At 36.9% G+C, this 16,124-nt stretch overlaps 1 protein-coding gene across 4 annotated transcripts in view; it reads left to right on the top strand.

Annotated features, from left to right (window-relative positions):
- CRIM1 (cysteine rich transmembrane BMP regulator 1) overlaps positions 1-16,124 on the top strand; it is a 241,272-nt gene that overhangs the window by 204,930 nt on the left and 20,218 nt on the right. For 3 of the 4 annotated variants that reach the window (XM_074209689.1, XM_074209690.1, XM_074209691.1), the window contains one exon: positions 2,718-2,939. The exons of the other annotated variant lie outside the window; for it this stretch is intronic. In XM_074209689.1, coding sequence (XP_074065790.1) covers positions 2,718-2,939 — 222 coding nt within the window. The remainder of the gene's footprint in view (positions 1-2,717; positions 2,940-16,124) is intronic. 4 annotated transcript variants of the gene reach the window in all.

A 16,124-nucleotide genomic window follows, 5' to 3' on the forward strand; every position in this document is an offset into this window, starting at 1 on the left:
TCTTTTTAATATATCCATGAGTCAGTACTTAACAGGTTCACAAACTTTAGATAAATAGTATAAGCAACATTTTTTGCTTGTCAGGATTACCCACAGTAGTCAAAATCTACTATGTAATAATAATGATGATAATAATGAAAGTAAAATATAAATAACTATAATATGTTTAAATAGCTATAATTTAAGGTAGAATGTAAAAGCTCATAAGTGATTCCAACTGATCCAGTAGTTCCTAAAGAAAGGTTAAAGTTAATCATTGGAGGAGTTTGGTCACGTTTGTTTTTTCCTAAAGTTTAGTAAGTATGTTTAGAATAGTTTGTGTCTTTTTTCCTAGTTTAGGAGAAGATGGAGAGTAAAAGGTAAATAATGAATTAAAGTAGAGAGTAGTGAGATATGTAAGATGTAAATCAAGTAAGTTTTTGAAGGTCAAAAGAATACTGAGGGTCTTTGTGAAGGTAATGAATACAGGAAACAAGTGCTAGTGCATAAGATGAACAAATTAAATTTGCAGCTGATTTTTTTTAGAGAGACCATGTACTTGTTGAAATAAAAATCTTTCTCTTCGTTCTTTTCCTTGCCTCCCTCAACTTTTTGCTCCATTATGAACAACAGATTGAGATTTTCACTTCTGATCTTTTTTCTGCCTCTGAGAGCTTCACCTTCCTTGGGAATAGTCATCCTGGCTCTTTTCCTTATTCTTTTATATCCTGTGTTCCCACCTTATCACTTTTGATGAAGACTGAGACATAATCTTAGATTGAAGTATAATTCTTCACCAAGTTTTTGATTATTGTTTTATTTTGTTTTAACTTCTCTGTAAACAAAAGTATAGCTGTGAGTTTCAGGGTCCAGGGTTGGCAAGCATCATCATCAATGACTTCCCACCAATGGAAAAAAAAATTGATGACTCTCTTAAAATAAAATAACGTTAAATCCTCAGAACAAGAAATGATCCTCTTGACATCAAAGAGCAGTTTCCACTCTTCTTCTCTACCCTAAACCCTTCTGAGAAAAGTTACTGAGAAGAGTTATAGAAAAATGTTCAAAACTTCTTTTATTCAGATTTCTCTATCTGAGCAGAAAAGTGAACATGGACATAGTGGTGGACTCCATGATGTATTTTCCATTCTCTTGACATTATCTTCTTTCTCCAGCATTTATGCATAGGCTTAATCCCCTTCCCACTTGAATCTAATCAGATTGGGCAGAAATGTATTCTGCTTTCTTTCTTATCTAACAGGGAAGACTCAAAAAACACAACTCCTCTTGAGAAGTAACATGAAATTATTTGCAGAGAGAGAGAATGTGATTCAAGTTTGCACTATTTTGGTAATGGTTCATCTCCTTTCACCTAATCCAAGTGTTTTGGCTCTTGACTGAATTAGAATCAAAGCTGTGAATATAATCCTTCAGAGGAACTACGCTAAAAGAACAATCTATTTTTTTAAGATGATGTTCATTGTTTCCAATGATGAAATGTGGTTTTTGTTGCTTATAGGTTTCTCACTAGGAATAATCTTGACCCTTGGTTTAGTTATCAAAATAATCCCTAGACTTTTAGGTGGTGGTGGAAGTTGGAAGTACTCCCTTCCATTGGTTTTATTTTGCACAGATTCAAATCCTTCCCTGAGGAGAACTCAAAGGTCCTTTTCAGCTAGAAATTTTTGATCCACAATGCTCATTTGAGTTAGGCCTTTCAGTGCTTCATCATAGTCATATTTCTGAGACTTTCAAAGAAAATGTCCTATAAACTTAATCAACACTGAACAACATGGTCTTTGTGAAAACCTTTTTTTAGATGACATGCTCTGCAAGCTTATGATATCCTGTACAGACTGACAGGATCTGGGTCTCTTTCGTCTTGAAGTTCTTCTATTCTCACCTACCATCAGCTTTCTGTGCCTTTCATGAGCACATGGATGAAAAAAGATTCATCACCTGCTAGCCCTTCTCTCTGGTATGAGCCTCCTTAAACAGTAGCTGTGAATTATGACTAACCTTGTCATCTTGTTGGAACCTGAAAAATCTTCCAAATGAGAACCTAGCAATCACAACCATGCCACAATGAGGCATTTGACTAGGATTTAAATGGACAATTAAATAATTATAATCATCATAGATTTTTTTTTTAGGTTTTTTTTTCCAAGGCAAATGGGGTTAAGTGGCTTGACCAAGGCCACACAGCTAGGTAATTATTAAGTGTCTGAGACCAGATTTGAACCCGGGTACTCCTGACTCCAAGGCTGGTGCTTTATCCACTACGCCACCTAGCCACCCCATCATCATAGATATTAAAGAAATCAGGCTAGGAGAAAACATTGCATCTTTGTTCTCCTGTAGTCTCCTCTTCTCTTTCTGGTGTGATATGAAATGCTAAGCTTCCATAGATTATGTACCCCTCTTTCTGTTTTGTCCCCATCCTCAATAATTTAGATTTTCTCATACTAATTATGTGCTCAACTAAACTTAGGAGGTTAGAGCCATTTCTTCCTGGCCTTCTGATGACCTGAAAAATGCAGATAAAAATTATCTTTCAGGCTTGTCTAAGTTGGCCTTTCTAATTTATTATTTGAATATGATTTTTAATATGTATACTCAGAGGCCTAAATGGTGACCACAATCTTTATCAGGCAGAGTAAAGAAGACTCATTATATCACACCATTAGTGGGCTACATCCTCTTATTTTCCCTGCTGACTTGTGTGTCCATTTTTCCAGATGAACCTCTTCAGCCTTCCTCATCAAATAATGAGAGCATGCCTAGTTACTGCAAAAATGATGAAGGGGACATATTCCTGGCAGCTGAGTCGTGGAAACCCGATGTTTGTACCAGCTGCATATGTATGGATAGCATGATTAGCTGTTACTCTGAGTCTTGCCCTTCAGTCTCCTGTGAAAGACCTGTTTTGAGAAAAGGCCAGTGTTGTCCCTACTGCATAGGTAAGACAAAGAAAAAAGTATTAATCTCTTTGAGTGGCTATTGAAAATATATTAGCAACTATTGACCTAGTTGGATTATTGGTTTGACCAATTGGCACTCCAAACAGAACAGAACAGAATTGGGGATCCCAATCAGAAGAAAAATTGGAAGAATTTCCCAGAGAAACACCATATCAGGAGGTGCTCTCTCCCAGATTGTCACTGTAGTTTGAAGAATTTGAGATCTGCTGTGTCCTTTTGCTATTTCTGGATTTTGAGCTTCATTTTTCAGAAATTCCTTTTTCCGTCCAAGAAATACTTCTAGGATGAATACCACATTGTTGCCTTTTCTTCCTAAGAGAACTATTGCAATATGTATTTCCACCCATCCAAAGATCCATGATTTATTGATGTGAGTATTCCTTACATCAACACAGATCATAAACTACTCTCCTTCTAAGCAGCCTTTATAAGTTCCCATGACCAAAAGCATTCATCATCTGGTAGCCAGTCTTCTTGGGATGAGCAAATGTGAATTAAGCTAAACTGGTCCTTGATCAGCAGGCATCCAGGCTGTTGCCAGCCTGACATTCAAAAGTTTTTCAGCTTAATACTAGAGACTGTGTTAGCAAAGTCTCCATGAATCTAGGACCACCTTTACTTCAGGTTATACATCATAATTTAGATTTAAGTAGAATCTTGTATTATTCCTAGGAATATAATAAATCAAAACAGTGCTAATGTAGAAAATAATTAACCATCACTTTAATCTTCTTTTCATATTCTGACATCATCCCCCCCATCAGTTCCCTGATTGAATTCAATTCATTAAACACTTTTTAAGCCCCTTTGAGCAAGGAATAATGCTAAATAAATAAAAACAAAACAGTGCCTTTCCTCTAGTATCTTATATTCTTCCAGGTTCTCATGACCAAGGACTTGTATTTTAAAATTTTCTGAAAATCGACAAAGGAGACAAGTAAAATGCTCAATGGTCTCTGCAACAGCTATCCCTAATCACAGAAAACAAGTGTTCTTCTGGGTCTTGAGAGACTTCCAATTTCCTGGACCTTTCTAGTGAAATTGGACCAATAGAAACGTTCAAAAAAAGTAGCGCTCCTCTAAAGTTTATCACATCTGTTTTCTTTGATTAGGAAATCTTTCTGGCCACAAAATCATCTGCGAGATAATGATATATGTAAATTTCTATAAAGGTAAACTCTTAACATCTCTTTCTACTGGCTGTCTATAACATCAATAATGTGGGTATGATTTCCATGCCCATGTGCCTTTAGGATGATGCTTGAACAAGATATAGTCTTTCTGTACACAAAGTTATCCATCAATTTTGATACTTGATATGATAATTGAAGTAGAAGTGGGACTTTGGACTCCTTTTCTCACTGTTCCCATGACCAAAAGCATTCATCATCTAGTAACCAGTCTTTTGGGGATGAGTAAATGTGACTTAAGCTAAACTGATATTTTCTGATATTCTTTATGTTCTGTTATTCTTTGCACCATTTCTTCAAAAGACTTTTCACCTCCTGCTTAAGATCATCTTGATCAGTTCCATTAATAGCTAGCATTTATGTAGCATTTTAGGGTTCTCAAGTCACTTACAAATGTTATCTCAATTAATCTTCACAATAACTCAATGAGGTTGGTACTATCATTCCTATTTTTTAACCAATGAGAAAACTGAGACAGATAGAGGCTAAGTGATTTGCCCAGAGTTACACAGTTAGTAAGTGACATGGCTTCTTGACTTTAGGTCCAGCATTATCTACTGTGACTTCTGGCTGCCTCATTATCTTAATAAGACATCTTAGTTCAATTTCAGGTGGTTTGGGGGGATTTTTTTAAAATGAAACAGTGGACACATTGCCTTTTGTTAAGGAACTAAATTCATTTTTTCTGATGATAGAAACTTGTGATAGAAGACTCACACAGGCACATGAAAATTAATCAAAGAACTACTACCTTGGGGCTCTGAAAACAGAAAAGTTAATTGCATTCTTAATCATATTATCTCAACCTCTAAAATAGTTTGTCAGATACTAACAACAGGTGATTTTACAATTCCACTTGTAGCTTTTGGTTGATTGTGATTGCTGTTGATCAAAGAGAGCCAACTTGAAGATATGTGTGCATGACAAAGGGAATATTATTAATATTTTAAATAACAGGTAATTATGTCTTTTGCGTATCATCTAGCCTAATTTAAGTTAATTTCTTAATTTATAAAAGGAATAAGTAGGATGCTTCAATCTCAAAGGTTTCTTCTAAGTCTAATAGTAATTCCATGATTTGAATGAATAGACTTTATCACTGTACAGCAGTTTCATTCTTATTCTTATAATCATCAAGTTTTGTTTAGTTTAGATAAGATCTAAATCAAATTATTTTTATAAGTCAACCCAGTATTTTTCATATCATGAAGGGGAGAATGATTATATATTTTAAAAATCTATTTTAGGAAGACAAGGTTTAAGAAAAGCTAGAGGTCATAACCAAAAGTAAAAACAAAATATAACAGGGAAGTGAGACCAGGATATTAGATTCTGATTGTAAAAATAGCTATCATAGAAGGAAATGTATGAACTACCTTTTATCTGACCATCTTCAAGTGAATCACAGCTTTTAAGTCAGATTTTCTCAGTATAAATACCATTCTCTGGCAGCCCATTAAACATTTTTGAAAACTACATGCAGTCTTTCCAGCCTTAGTATATGGTACTCTAGTCCTTAAGGTATTTGTCAGTGAAACCCTTTGAATGAACAAAAGATCTCTCTGGGCACCTACTCTCACTAACTTCTAATTACATTAAATCTTCAAAGAAAATTAAAGTAGAAAAAAAGCTATTGTAAAAGTAAATAATTGATTAATCCCAGTAAAAAATGTAAATGTTAGTCAATTCCTGTTTATTAAGCACTTACTACAAAAGAAGGTATTATGCTAAAGTGCTAAGGATACAAAAGGAATCTAAGTCCCTGCCCTCTGGTGACTCACAGTCTGATGGAGGAGACAAACAAACAAATAGGTACAAACAAACTAGATATTAGATAAACCAGGAAAAAATTTATAGTTTATTGAGTGGAGGAGTAATATGATTGGACTTGCTCTTTAGGAAAATCACTTTGGTGGCTGAATGAAGGAGAGATTGGAATGGGGAGAGACTTGAGGCATGTAAACCCACCAGCAAAATATCACAAAAGTCTGATGCAAAGTAGTTAAAGCTTATTATACCTGAGTGGTGGCAGTATCAGAGGAGAGAAGAGAGCTTATTCAAAAATGAAATCAATGGGCCTTGATAGCAGATTAGGTTTGGAAATTAAGAAATCATGAAGAATGAGCCTAATTTGCAACCCTGGAAATGATGGTCCCCTCTATAGTAATAACGAAGTTTGGAATAGAGAAGATTTAGGAGGAAAGAGAATGAGTTCTGTTTTAGACATGTTGAATTTAATATATCTGCTGGATATTCCATTTAAGATGTCTGAAAGGCAGTTGGAAATGTGGGACTAGATGACAGCAGAGAGGCAACCTAAAGGTAACCTAGGTAACTTTCCCTCTTTTGGTTTTGACCTTGTTTATCTTGTATCTAACTTGTCTGTATTTATTTTTTTGCTTCTTGTCTCCTTTAGTCTGTGAGTCCCCCAAGGGTAGGAACTTAGCCTCTTTTTGCAGGTAGACTGGGGAATCTTCCATGCTACTATACAATAAACATCAATACTGCACTAAACCTCTCAGAGCCTACCTAAAAAGTTTCATTTACTTGAAATCCATTGTTTTAGAGATCCAAGAGATCCATATGGAAACTTCACATGACCCCCCGGGGAAATTTTAGTGACAATTCTGTTTTCCTCCTAGAACTCAATTTCTTCATTCCAAGAGATTCTCTTTGTAAAAGATCACATTTATAAAAAGGTTACTTATTTTATTTATAATTTATTAGTTATGATCAAACAATTTTATTTATGACAATCTGCTCTTGTCACAATCTTCCAAAAACAGTAAATGTTTGCAAGATGTTAAGTATTCACAGGGTTCCCCCTAATGCATTCTGATTGCTATAGCTTTGCACATGCACAAATTGCTCTTGTAGTATTAAAAAAACAAATTTCATTTGGATTCAATTTAGTCAGTTTGGCTTATAAGTAATTCTTTCAGCCTCTTGACATGAGAAAACTGTGTGTTTGTGTGTTTGTGAGTATATGTATATACATGTGAATACACACATGATGTCAGTAATATAAGCATTTGGAGTTAAGATTTGGGTTCAAATCATGCCTATGTGATTCTGGTCTAGTCACTGAACCTCTGTGCCTCAACAGCTTACTCTTTGCCTATCCCTATACTAAATACAGGGGAAACCCTCCAAATCAAAACCAGCACCTATACTCAAATAGCTTACATCTAAATGGAGAAAACTGCATGTAACTTAAGTAAGAAAATATGAGATAAATAGAAAATAAACTTAGAGGGGAAGGCACTAATATTGAGGGGACTTGGATAGACTTGTTGCAGAAGGTAGAGTTTAAGCCAAGTCTCAATAGAAGCCAGGGAATCTAAATAGTGAAGATCCAAGAGGAAGAGCATTTCAGGCCTTAAAGGACAGCCAGTACAAAGGATGTGGGTGGGAACTTAAGAGAATAAAATTCCCTCCCCCATCACAGATCATAATCCATCTGTGACAGTAGAGCATTCAACTTGAAGCATAGAGGTTAAAGGACTTATCCAGGAATATGCAGCCAATGTCAAACGCAAAATATAAATTCAGATCCTATGTCCAAGTGCAGAACTCTAATATGTCTTTTTTTTATTTATTTTTTATTCCCATTTTCTACAAATGTTTTTTTACATTAATAAAATATTCTTGTTTACAAGTAAACAAAATACCCGTCCTCCCCCATGAATATAGATAGACTTGCTTGGGTGAAAAAAGTAAAGGGGAGAGAAAAAAATTAAAATAAAAAAAATAATAGTAATAATTGTAGGTATGCCCAGGTGGCGCAATGGATGAAGCACCAGCCCTGGAGCCATGAGCACGCGAGTCCATATCCAGCCTCGTAAACACAACAATCACTCAGCCATGTGACATGCAAGCCACCCGATCCCCACTGCCCTGCAAAAACCAAAAAAAAAGAAAGAAAGAAAAGACCCAAAATAAAATAAAATAGTAATAATAGTAGGGGTGGCTGGGTGGCAGACAGAGCATTAGCCCTTGAGCCAGGAGCACCTGGGTCCAAATCGGGCCCCAGACACCCAAAGATCACCCTGCTATGTGGCCCCAGGCAGGCCATCCAGCCCCACTTGCCCTGCACCCTCCCCCAAATAATAATAACAAAAAATGTGCTTGAGTCTTTGTTCCAACACCAACAACTCTGTCATGGGTGGATCTCATTCTTTATGATAAGTCCATCACAAAAGTTATTTCCATATTTTTCCACCGTTGCCATTGCTGATCGTAACTCCCTCCTTTCTTATTTCTCCACTGCCATGTACTCTATTTTCTCTCTCCTTTCACTCTGACTCTGCTACAGCAGACCTCAGAGCTCAAAACATACCCTACAGGGTCACTGAGTGGTGCAACAGACAGATCCCTGGTCCTGGGGCCAAGAAGCCCTGAGCCCCCATACCACCCCTTAGGCCCAGAATCTACCTGGCCCTGTTGTCCTGGGCAAGCCTTCCATTCCCAGCCCCTTGCAAGAAGTAAGAAAGAAAATGTGTTATATCTGGCCACTCTCCCCGCATGGTCCATCCTCTCCTCCTTTATTCACATACCCACCCCTTCCCCCTGCTCCCCGCTCCTTCTTACTCCAGATGTCTATACCCCATTGAGTATATGCTGTTTCCTCACCTAGCCATCTCTGATGAGAGCAAAGGTTCCTTCATTCCCCCTTGCCTCACCACTTCCATATCATTGCAATAGCTCATTGTAATAAAAAAAAATCTTATGTGAAATATCTTGGACTATTCCCCCTCTCCTTTTTCTTTCTCCCATTCCATTTCCCTTTTTTTTCTATTGACTCCATTTTTATACCATATTCGAATTCAGCTTTCTCCTGTGCTTCAACTATAAAAGCTCTCTCTACCTGCTCTATTAACTGAGAAGATTCATATGAATATTATCAGTGTCATTTTTCTATGCAGGAATACATGCAGTTCATCATCATTAAATCCCTCATATTTCCCCCCTCTCCTCCAATCTCCATGCTTCACCTGAGTCCTGTATCTGAAGATCAAAGCTTCTGTTCAGCTCTGGCCATTCCAAAAGGAACCTTTGAAATTTCCCTGATTCATTGAAAGTCCATCTTTTTCCCTGGAAGAGGACATTCAGCCTTGCTGGGTAGTTCATTCTTGGCTGCATTCTAAGCTCTCTTGCCTTCCAGTATATTGTATTCCAAGCCCTACGAGCTTCCAATGTAGCTGCTGCTAAGTCCTGTGTGATCCTGACTGCAGCTCCATGATATTTGAACTGTGTCCTTCTGGCTGCTTGTAATATTTTCTCTTTGACTTGGGAGTTCTGGAACTTGGCTATAATATTCCTAGGGGTTGGTTTTTTGGGATCTCTTTCTTTGGGGGATTGGTGGATTCTCTCCATTTCTATTTTGCCCTATGCTTCTAGAATATCAGGGCAATTTTCCTGTAGTAATTCTTTGAAAATGATGTCGAGGCTCTTTTCCTGATCATGACTTTCAGGTATTCCAATAATTTTTAAATTATCTTTCCTAAGTCTGTTTTCCATATCAGTTGTTTTTTCAATGAGATATTTCACATTTTCTTCTAATTTTTCATTTTTTTGGTTTTGAAGTATTGATTCCTGATTTCTGGTAAATTCATCAATCTCCCTGAATTCTATTCTTTGTCTGAAGGATTTGTTCTCCTCAGAGAGTTTTCTTATCTCTTTTCCCATCTGGCCAATTTTGCTTTTTAAAGCATTCTCCTCCATAACTTTTTGAACTGTTTTATCCATTTGACCTAAGCTGGTTTTTAGCATGCTATTTTCTTCAGCATTTTTTTGGATTTCCTTGACTAAGCTGCTGACTTCATTTTCATGTTTTTCCTGCATCTCCTTTCTTTTCCCAGTTTTTCTTCCAACTCCCTCATTTGATTTTCAAAGTCTTTTTTGAGCTCAATTTGAGCCCAATTTCTGTTTTTCTTGGAGTCTTTAGATGCAGGAACTTGTGCTTCCTCATCTTCAGACTGAGTATTTTGATCCTTCTTGGGCTCATTTGCAAAATATTTCTCAATAGTCTTCCTTTTGTTTCTCTGCTTGCTCATTTTCCCAGCCTGGGCCTGGTTTGGGGGTGCTTCCTGAGCTTTTGGGACACTCCCACAAGGCTCTGTCCTCCCTCCTGGTCTGTGAATGACCATAAGCGCCCCCCTCTGCCACAGGGCTGAGGTGGGGGGGGGCCCTGCTGTTCTATTGGGGAGCCTAGACTGCAATCAGGATCTGAATGTGGTCAGAGCCCCAGAGTCCTGTTCCAGGGGCAGAGGACCAAGCTCACAATCTCTCTTCACTCCCCTCCCTCAGCTCAATGGGCTCATGCCCTGGGGGCTCCTGCTTACTGGCTCCCCCTGCTTCTGTTTCCTGTATCAGGGCTGATGAAAGACTATGCTGCTTGCTGTGTGCCCTGAGGGCTGGGCTCCACATGCTCACTCTAGCAGAGGACCCCTGCTGTTCCCCCATTTCGTGCCCAGTGCTCCTCGGGGTGCAGCTCAGGAGACTCCTCCCCTGCTGTGAGCCACGGATCCCAGTGCCCTGGGGCTGCCTCCGGGAGGCTGAAGTTCTTTGGCTCTGGCGGGCCACCCCTCTGACAGGCCGCCTCTCCGATCCCGGGGAGCAGAGCCTTTCTGCTCTTTTCCAGGTTACCTTGAGTAGGAGAACTGCCTCACTGGGTCCCTTTGTGGGTTCTGTCTCTCGAAAGTTTAGTTAACAGTCCTTAGCTGATGAATTTTATCAGAGAGCTCCTAAGACTGCATCCCTTCTTGTCGCCATCTTGGCTCTGCCCCACTCTAATATGTCTTAACTGAATCCATAAGCAAACAAATCCTGAGTAATTAATTGACATCCCAGCAGTGCTAGAAGCTATAAATTCTTACAATAAGTTTTTAAAATCCTAATATATACTCGGTTTTAAGAACAGCCTTATCTCAACTAGTCAAAGCATATACAAGACAAAGGGCAAAAATTATTCTCTATATAATTGGTGGACGAGAATTATGACTGTAGAGTTTAATGCTGCATTTTTTAATCATCAGAAGTGATATCACTTTTAATCATCCTAAAGTTTTGAGGTCTGATTTAATCAGTAAAATTTACCATCATCTCATATTGGTAGTCTCACTTAAGAAAGTTATTTAAAAGGTCTAAGAACTTTAACTTGGAACAAGTTATAATTTGATCATTTCTGCTTACTTTTGTAGCATGATAGTGAGGAAAAATTTTTACACTTGGAGTCAGAAGACTTGAATGTGAATGTTGGCTCTGACATTTTAAAGCTGTGTGACCACAGGCAACACATTCAATTTTTTTAAACCTCAGTTTCCTTGATAAAGTAGAGCTCCAATTCAGTTCCTTTATTTACTAAATGCCTACTGTGTAGGAACAGTGTGGAAGGACCTGACAGAATCTATTTTCATTCTGCTGGATGATGAGTTACCATATTTACTTTTCTGGATTGTTAAAAGACAAGTGCTTTTGTAAACCTAAAAGCATTATAAAAATGAAAGGTAGTAGTTGTTTTCCCCTTCATTGAGTAACTGCCCCTTTGAGTTCTCCTCTGGATGAAATACTAACATAATTTGCTGCAAATCAGTCTTCTATCCAGTTAACATTTGAAGCTAGTTATTGGAAACTTCCCATTGAGTAAAAGACCTTGCACCACTTGGTTAGCTCTGAGATTATAATAACCTTACTATAATTCTCTTCAACTGATAATATACAAAGTCATGCTTCCCTAATGTTTATGGGTGATTTCTTAAATTAAACCCTTCTATTAGATAATATCATTTTCTTCTTAGATTCTTTTTCTTTAGAGTTATCTCTACCAATCAGTCTCAAAATATCTTCTGGGAAACAGTCTCACTAATACATTTACTGATTTTAATACTATTCACTTCAATATTCCAGGAATAAAAAATAATATGGTTTATAACCAGTTTTCTATCTTTATGGTACAGATGGTTATTTTTGAAGTATTACATAATGCATTTTTTAAAGGTCATGATTTTGTGATGTTGGAACTTTGTGTCAGTTTTCTGGGAGAACTTTACAATGTATTTTCTTAAAATGAATACATCTGTGCTTTGCTCTTAAGAGTAATTCTATAGTTGCTTGGGTGGTGATTACCGTGGATCTATTTAGCTTAAAGAGCAGATTCTAGTGCTACGCTTTATCACATCACTTCAATGTTAGTCTCAACAAATACAAAGTCTGGGTTATAATAGCTTCTCTATCAGGAACTTTTAAAATACTGTTAAATTTATGACTAAGGCTTAAATGGTATATCTCAGCCCACATTTCATTTGAATGATCTTTCTCATCATCTTTTCTTTATCATATGTGACATTTTGGCTGTGAAAATCACCTTAGATGATCCAGGCTTTATTGTGATCTAGTTAAAGTCCAAGCAGCTTCTGAGGATTTATAGAGGTGTTAGGAAGATGCCTTATGGAAAAGCCAGAGCTTCAGTGCCATTTGCTGTAAGAATGATGTTTGCAGGCATCATTGCCTTTCGGTGACTGATCCCATCCCAGAAATTCGTAATGTGTTTGCTTGCTCCTTTCTAATTTCTAGAGACAGAGACTAAGATATTTGTAATGAAAACATATCTAAGTAGAAAGGGTCTACTGTTTGACTGTAAGTCCTTCACTATTTGCTGAAAGACCTATTCATCTTAGCCTCAAAGTAGACTCCACATAATTACTAATGGCAGGAGATTTGAATGGGAAGGATTGTCTCAAGTAGGTTATATGCTTTTTCTTTCTAAAGTTTAGAGTGTAAAAAGACCCTGGTTCTTGTAAAACATACTAGCTTTAGAATCCACCTTGAGTTATCACGACTCATATGAGCAGGGTCTGAGTTCTTCCTTTGTCTTTTTTAATCTTTTTTCTTTCTTTCCCTCATTTTTTCTCTTTCTTGCTTCTCTTCCTTCTTTCCTTCCTCCCCCACCCCGATTTTTCTTTCTCTCTCTTTCTTCCTTTTGAATTATGAGCCCCAAATCTCAAATTATACTTTAACATTAAAAAAAACCTCCCTGTTCTCCAAAACAGCTCCCCTTCTCACTTCAACATTCCTTCCTGGCTCCTGCTGTGCAAATAAAATTGTAGCGATTCTAGTTGACTTAGTGAGAGGCTCTGCTATGAATATGCCCATTATCTTGGGTGTCAGCTACAGTCATTATTTGAAGATGATGCCTTGATCAGCAGGGAGGCTGCAATAGCAATCAGATTTTGAACAGATTGCCGCTATCATTTGCATGTAGCCTTTTTTTTATTATTCAGGTGGGGGTGTATATATATATATATATATATATATACACACACACATACATATATATTTACTACATTGACACCAAGGTATCAGGTAGGTGTAATAAGGACTCCTTTTCCTTGGAAGTTTAAACAAACATCAGGCATATGTAAAAAAAACATAACTCGGGTCTTAAGCCCCTCAAATGACCTGGCCAAGCAATTAAGAAGCCTCGGGGAAGTTGCCAGGGTCACATTCCCAAGAGATATTTGTACTATAAAATGGCAACTGCAGGTGAGGCATGTACAAAACTAGATCAGCAGTTTGGGGAATAGGGAAAACTTTTCTTTGAATACCAGAGTGCGTGGGGGGCCACAGCTCTTGCTATCACTTATTCTGAGTGTCCCTCTTTTATTTATTATTTTTTTATACAATTTAAAAGAAGATGCTCTTTATCCTCTGCTTGAAGATTACTGGTTCTCTTTTCTTTCCACCTCCTGTAGATCAGCATTCACTTTCAACACGATTTACAATTGACAGAGTACAGATGTTGATGCACTGACTGATGAATTTTTGAAGTATCATTTATTGCTTCTTCTGATACAGTGCTCAAAGTGAAGAATGTGATCCTGGGAAATAATGTTCTTCATTTGGTGTCATGGGACCAAGAATTCACAATTCTGTAGGGCTTTTTTTTTAATTCATCCGTGAAAGAGTTAGGTAAAACACAAACTTTGCTTTTGATATATGAAAGTTTGCCATGTAATTATACATATAACTTTAGCAAGATCTGTAGTAATATACTTTTGGGGGATGGGAAGGGAACCTATGAGTTCATTAGTATAGGGAATTCCCCTATGAGGAAACTTTTCCCTAACATTGCAGATCATCAACTGTGTTGCAACTTAGAAGTCTTAGAAAGTTTCTTGGGGTCCTTATAGATTGAATGACTTGCCTGGAGTCACATAGTCAATATGTATTAGAGACAGAATTTGAACCTAGGTCATCATGACTCTGAGGCTAACGCTCTATAAAAGAAAGGGAACCACAATTTATTTAGAGAAGCTTGTGCCTTTTGAAGCTTCAATCCAATGCTCCAGTCATTGTTCAAAATGGGCCTAATCTCATTCTATGCCAGGCACTTAACAACATTCAGTGAATACTGAAGAAAACTATGATGGTTCTATTGAACCTCAGTTTTCTCATTGGTAAAATGAAGAGGTTGGACTAACAAACATCTGAGACCCCTTTCAGCTCTAAGTGTGTCTGTGACCCATCAAAAGAAGATTGAGGATTTCATTTCCCCCAAAATAAATTAATTGTAGGAAACAAAAATGGTCTGAGAAAAGAGATTACTTATTCATCTCTTGGCTAACTGTGAAAGTCTTGAAATGATGCTTAAAGCTATTTTCACAATAATTTAGATAAAACTTTGATAGATATTATAAATAAAAGTCCATCTAGATAATAGTATTTCAACTTCATTTTATTTGGATAAACAATTACCTTGTTCACTGTCTCCTTGAAAGAATTTTTACATTGTTTTCTAATAAGAGCAGTCTTCATAGCAAAGCAGCAAACATTTATCGAGTTTGTCATTGAATGCTTCATATAACTTAAAGTATATAATATGGCATTTTGTGGGGGAAAGGACTATATTTTTAGATGGAGACAGAATTGTGAATGTCTGAATTAATCTTAATAAGGTTTAACTATGTTCCAGTTACATTTTGTTCTCCAAGGAAATCATTTGAGGCAAGATATTGTGTTGCCCATCTTTTGTGGCTTTTATAACCATCTTCATAAATATCCAAGGAACAAATAAACCTCAGATTTTTTTCCCCCTTCTAGTCTTCAGTTCAGCAAATATATATTAATTTTTGTTAGTTAGACCAATGCACAAATGAAACAGTTGCTGCCTTCAAGAGTTATGATTTACTGAGATGATATAATACATATACAACATGAAGACTACCTCCTCATTTGTGGTGAATATAAGTATCCAGTCTTCAATTTGTTCTATAGACCTGAAATTGCTTCTGCTCATTTCATTTGTTGAATTCCTATTCATTGTATAAGTCCAACCATTGAAGTCTTCCATGACCCCATAGTTGATAACAATCTTCCCTGTCTGCCCTCACATTGCATTTCTTGAATGATGCTATATACACCTTGAAAACAGGGATGTTGTGCCTAGCATAATACTCTGCACTTGGTAGGTTTAATAAAAAGCCTGTTTATTATATTTTAATAGTGTGACTTTTTTACTCTTCAGTGAGTAGAAGTGGGTTCATTCATTCTTTCCAAAATAAAGAGAATATAGATGTGTATGTGTGTAAAGATGTGTATCAGGTATGGCAAACAACTTGGGTGCTTATCGAGGCTAATCACATATAATTTCCTGATGAGATCTCTTCTTTTTTCCACCTAATAATTTTCCATATATTGTGACCAAAATAAAACAAAATTAGTCCACTGAAATGCTATTTAAATTCCTTTGTCTCTAATCTTAAATACTCAAATGAAAGGAAGACAGGCTGATCATATGGTGAAGATAAGGGATGTCTCTGGTTTTAATTGTGAAATCCAAATATATGGGATATTATTAGCAAAAATAAATGATACACTTTTATAAAAACCATCAAGCATTTATTTAAAAAAGCAGGTTAAACAGACTCAATACCCTCTTTCATAGACCTCAACATTGCAAACCAAACTGACTTAT

Source organism: Macrotis lagotis, chromosome 1, assembly GCF_037893015.1.
Source record: "Macrotis lagotis isolate mMagLag1 chromosome 1, bilby.v1.9.chrom.fasta, whole genome shotgun sequence".
NCBI classification, from domain to species: Eukaryota; Metazoa; Chordata; class Mammalia; order Peramelemorphia; family Peramelidae; genus Macrotis; species Macrotis lagotis.